We start from the raw sequence: 3,110 nt of genomic DNA, 5'->3' as shown, positions 1-3,110 counted from the left end.
GGCTGATGCTCCATTTCCCATCTTGCCCCCAGAGGTCTCTTCTCCATGCAATAGCCAGAGAGTCTGCACAAAACCCTCCAATGGCCCCCCAACTTGCTCACAATAAGGCTCTCTGGTCTAGCCATATGCTTTCTCTCTGTCCCCCCTCCTACTGCCTCTCTCTCCTCTCCAGCCTCACCCACCTCTGTGCTTCTCCTTGAGCACAGCAAGCATCCTTCTCTCTCAGGGTCTTTGCACTTTCAATTCCCTCTACTTAGAATGCCATGCCCCCAACATACCTATGGTTCACCTTCTCACCTGATCCAGTTCTCCGCCTGATTGTGCCCTCTTTGGAGGTGTCTGAACACCCCACCTAAAATTCCACATCTCATCACTCTCTATATTTTCACTGTATTTTGCTTTTCTTTTTTTTTTTTTTTTTTTAAGGGTTGGAACTGAAATTTAATATTAATTCAAGAAAACGACCTCTGTAACAATCACTATAGTAGTGGGGGAGCAGGAATCCTAAGAATCAGGGCAAAAATGCAGCACATTTTATCTCTGGCTCTTGGAGATCTGTGAGAAGCTCAGAAAGTAGACTGGCTTCGTCACTGTCCATACCTAACACTCCTTGGCTGAGTTTCTGCAATTGTGATCTGGAGGCTTGACAGACCTGTGCTGGCAAGCCCATTGCTCCGGAAAACCTGACAGGCTTGCCTCACTCCTCCCCCAGGCCCACGGAGGCCAGAAATGCCAATAGTTGGCCAGCACGAACAGCTGAGCCACTTCTTTGATCCTGACGCTGGCCTCCCGCTCTGCACTTGGCAGAGGGTAAAGAGAACAAGAGTCCAGTCCAGCCCCCGCCTCACTGGCTGAGTGACCTGGGAGACATCGGCCAACCCCCAGCCTCAGGAAGGAGACAGATACTCTAGTTGAAGGGGCAGCTTCCTGGAAGGGCAGTAAGGACAGCAACGAAGGGCCCCTGCCGGGTCAAAAAGGGAGCCTGAGACCCTGGGGGCAGAAATGGCAAGGGGGGCCAAGCGTGCACTGGTTTATTGACCAAACCTCACATTCTAAACACCTTGTGTGACAGGCTAGGAAACTCCTCCAGTTTCCTAGCCTGTATGGTGTCTGAACACAGAGAGTTCCTGATGGGAAGGTTTACTGGAACACAGCGTAGGCAGGGCTTACGGGGAAGGCCACCCTTGGAGGAGTCCTACGTGGGTCTTCTGGAGAAAACAGTTATACTCCACCCGCCAAAATAAGAACCCCACAATCAAAAGGTGCAAACAATTAAGAGACCCACTGTGGCCCATGACAGAGTTCTGCAGCAATTGTGGGATGTGAGCTGTTCTCTGGGATCCGAGCCTGGGTGCTCAGGGCCTCAGCTGGCCTACCAGTGAAGGCCCGAAGGTGGTGTCTTCTCATCTTTATTGCTTTCAAGGGAGAAGAGAGGGATCCGGACATCAAAGTGGGAACCATCAGGCCTCTCGAAGCGGAATGTGCCCCTGTGAGAGAAACACATGTGCCCACTGGAAGCTTGCAGGGAGACGTGGCTGCTGTACTGGAATGCGGGCTGCTCCTTGGATAACACTGGTTCCCTGCCCACCACCCCTCGGCCCCGCACTGTCTCCAAGGTGCCGGATAGACTAAATATCCTCCAGTGTCGCTCCCGGAGCTGTACTACGTCACTGTCGAGGTTCTCCAAACGGATGCAGTAACGCCACCAGTAGACGTGGGAATTCTGGGCTTCCCTCATGCCCATGTAGAAGGGGATGACGGTGACACGGATGTTCTCGGTTGTTTCCCGGTGGACATCGGAGAGCTCCAGCCAGGGGTGATTCTTCTCTTGCCAGGCCCGTAGCGTCTCCCGAGCCACAAAAGGGGGTGCTTTTGTCTGGTCATATAGAAGAAATCTTTCAAAGAGCTCATGCTAGATGGGAACCTGATCAGTGGAGGTGTACGGGAGGATGTCTTCATGGCTGACATAATCCAGGCCTGGGATGGCATAGAGGGCCCGGCTGTCATCATTGTTAGCCAAGAAAGTCACAGCTTCTGTCTGAGATCTCTGAGATATATGTGGACAGTCTCGGGCATCAATCAGCACCTGATAGTAAGTGTGAGTTTTGCCTTTCACCTCCTTCGAGCCGTGGCCGGCAGGGTTCTCTGTTTTTTCTGGAGCTACAGAAGCCACATCCCGGTCATACAGTCTGGCCTGCCAGGGAAACAGGACAACACCTCGGTAGCCAAAAACACTGTGAAGGAAAAGCTGCCCAGTCTCATATTTTCCGTTCTGTTTTGGCACTTCAAACACACCAACTGTCTCCAAAACTTTGCCCTCTGGTCGGTTTCGGGACGAGAGGTGCCTCCGCGTCGTCGTGGTCGCCACTGGTGGGAAGGTCCCAGCTCCACCCGCTGCACAGAGCGGCCTCGGCCCCCGGGCCCCAGTCAGCGACCGGGACCACCAGCGACTGCCCACGGTGAGGGCCCGCCGGGCCACACAACCCGCCATGTCCCGCCCGAGTACCCGCTGGGCTGCTGACACAGGGCCCGACCCGCCGCCGGGCGGCGTTCCGCCCCCGCCCCACCTGCTTTTCTTCATTGCATCTATCACTTTGTGATAATATATTGTACATGAAAGATGTTTGCTTCCTTACTGTCTGTCTCTCCTGGAACAGAAGCTCCACGAGAGCAGGGAACTTGTCTGTTCACTGCCTTATCTAGCAGCTCCCTGAAGCATGAATGGTACATGGCAAATGTTCAGTAAATATTTGTTGAACAGATGAATCAAATAAATGAATGAACTGGTTAGCTCTTTCTCCTCCAGCTACAACCCACTTCACCACCTCACCTATGGGAGGTACGAAACTTTCCTAGAACTGTTCATGGGCTCATGCATCCTTCAAGAAGAGCTGAGCCCCAAGACACCATCAACAATGGCCTGGCCCCATTTCAGACCCTCTCAGTGGCTGCTCTGACAACCTTGTATGATCACAAGCCTGGAACAGAGGCTTGACGGTGCCAAACCGGGGATCAGGAGGAGGCGCCATCTTGTGTTCCTGGAGCAGAGGTCTTGGGACAAAGCCCTGAAAACTGGCATCTAGTCCAGGAGCATGAAACAGACTGGATTA

The 3,110-nt window shown here is 53.2% G+C and overlaps 1 protein-coding gene across 1 annotated transcript; it reads right to left on the bottom strand.

Moving 5' to 3' along the window:
- Nucleotides 1-404: 404 nt before the first annotated feature.
- On the bottom strand, nucleotides 405-2,555 carry LOC118885052 (polymerase delta-interacting protein 2-like). The gene is made up of 2 exons (XM_036833360.1): nucleotides 1,707-2,555; nucleotides 405-1,580 (listed from the first exon to the last, which is right to left on the bottom strand). Exon 1 carries the CDS (start codon nucleotides 2,489-2,491, stop codon nucleotides 1,913-1,915), a length of 579 nt encoding a protein of 192 aa, XP_036689255.1. The 5' UTR covers nucleotides 2,492-2,555; the 3' UTR covers nucleotides 405-1,580; nucleotides 1,707-1,912.
- Between the last annotated feature and the right edge of the window lie 555 nt (nucleotides 2,556-3,110).

This window comes from Balaenoptera musculus, chromosome 19 (genome assembly GCF_009873245.2).
Source record: "Balaenoptera musculus isolate JJ_BM4_2016_0621 chromosome 19, mBalMus1.pri.v3, whole genome shotgun sequence".
Classification (NCBI taxonomy): domain Eukaryota; kingdom Metazoa; phylum Chordata; class Mammalia; order Artiodactyla; family Balaenopteridae; genus Balaenoptera; species Balaenoptera musculus.
This window is presented reverse-complemented; position numbering and strand designations above follow the sequence as displayed.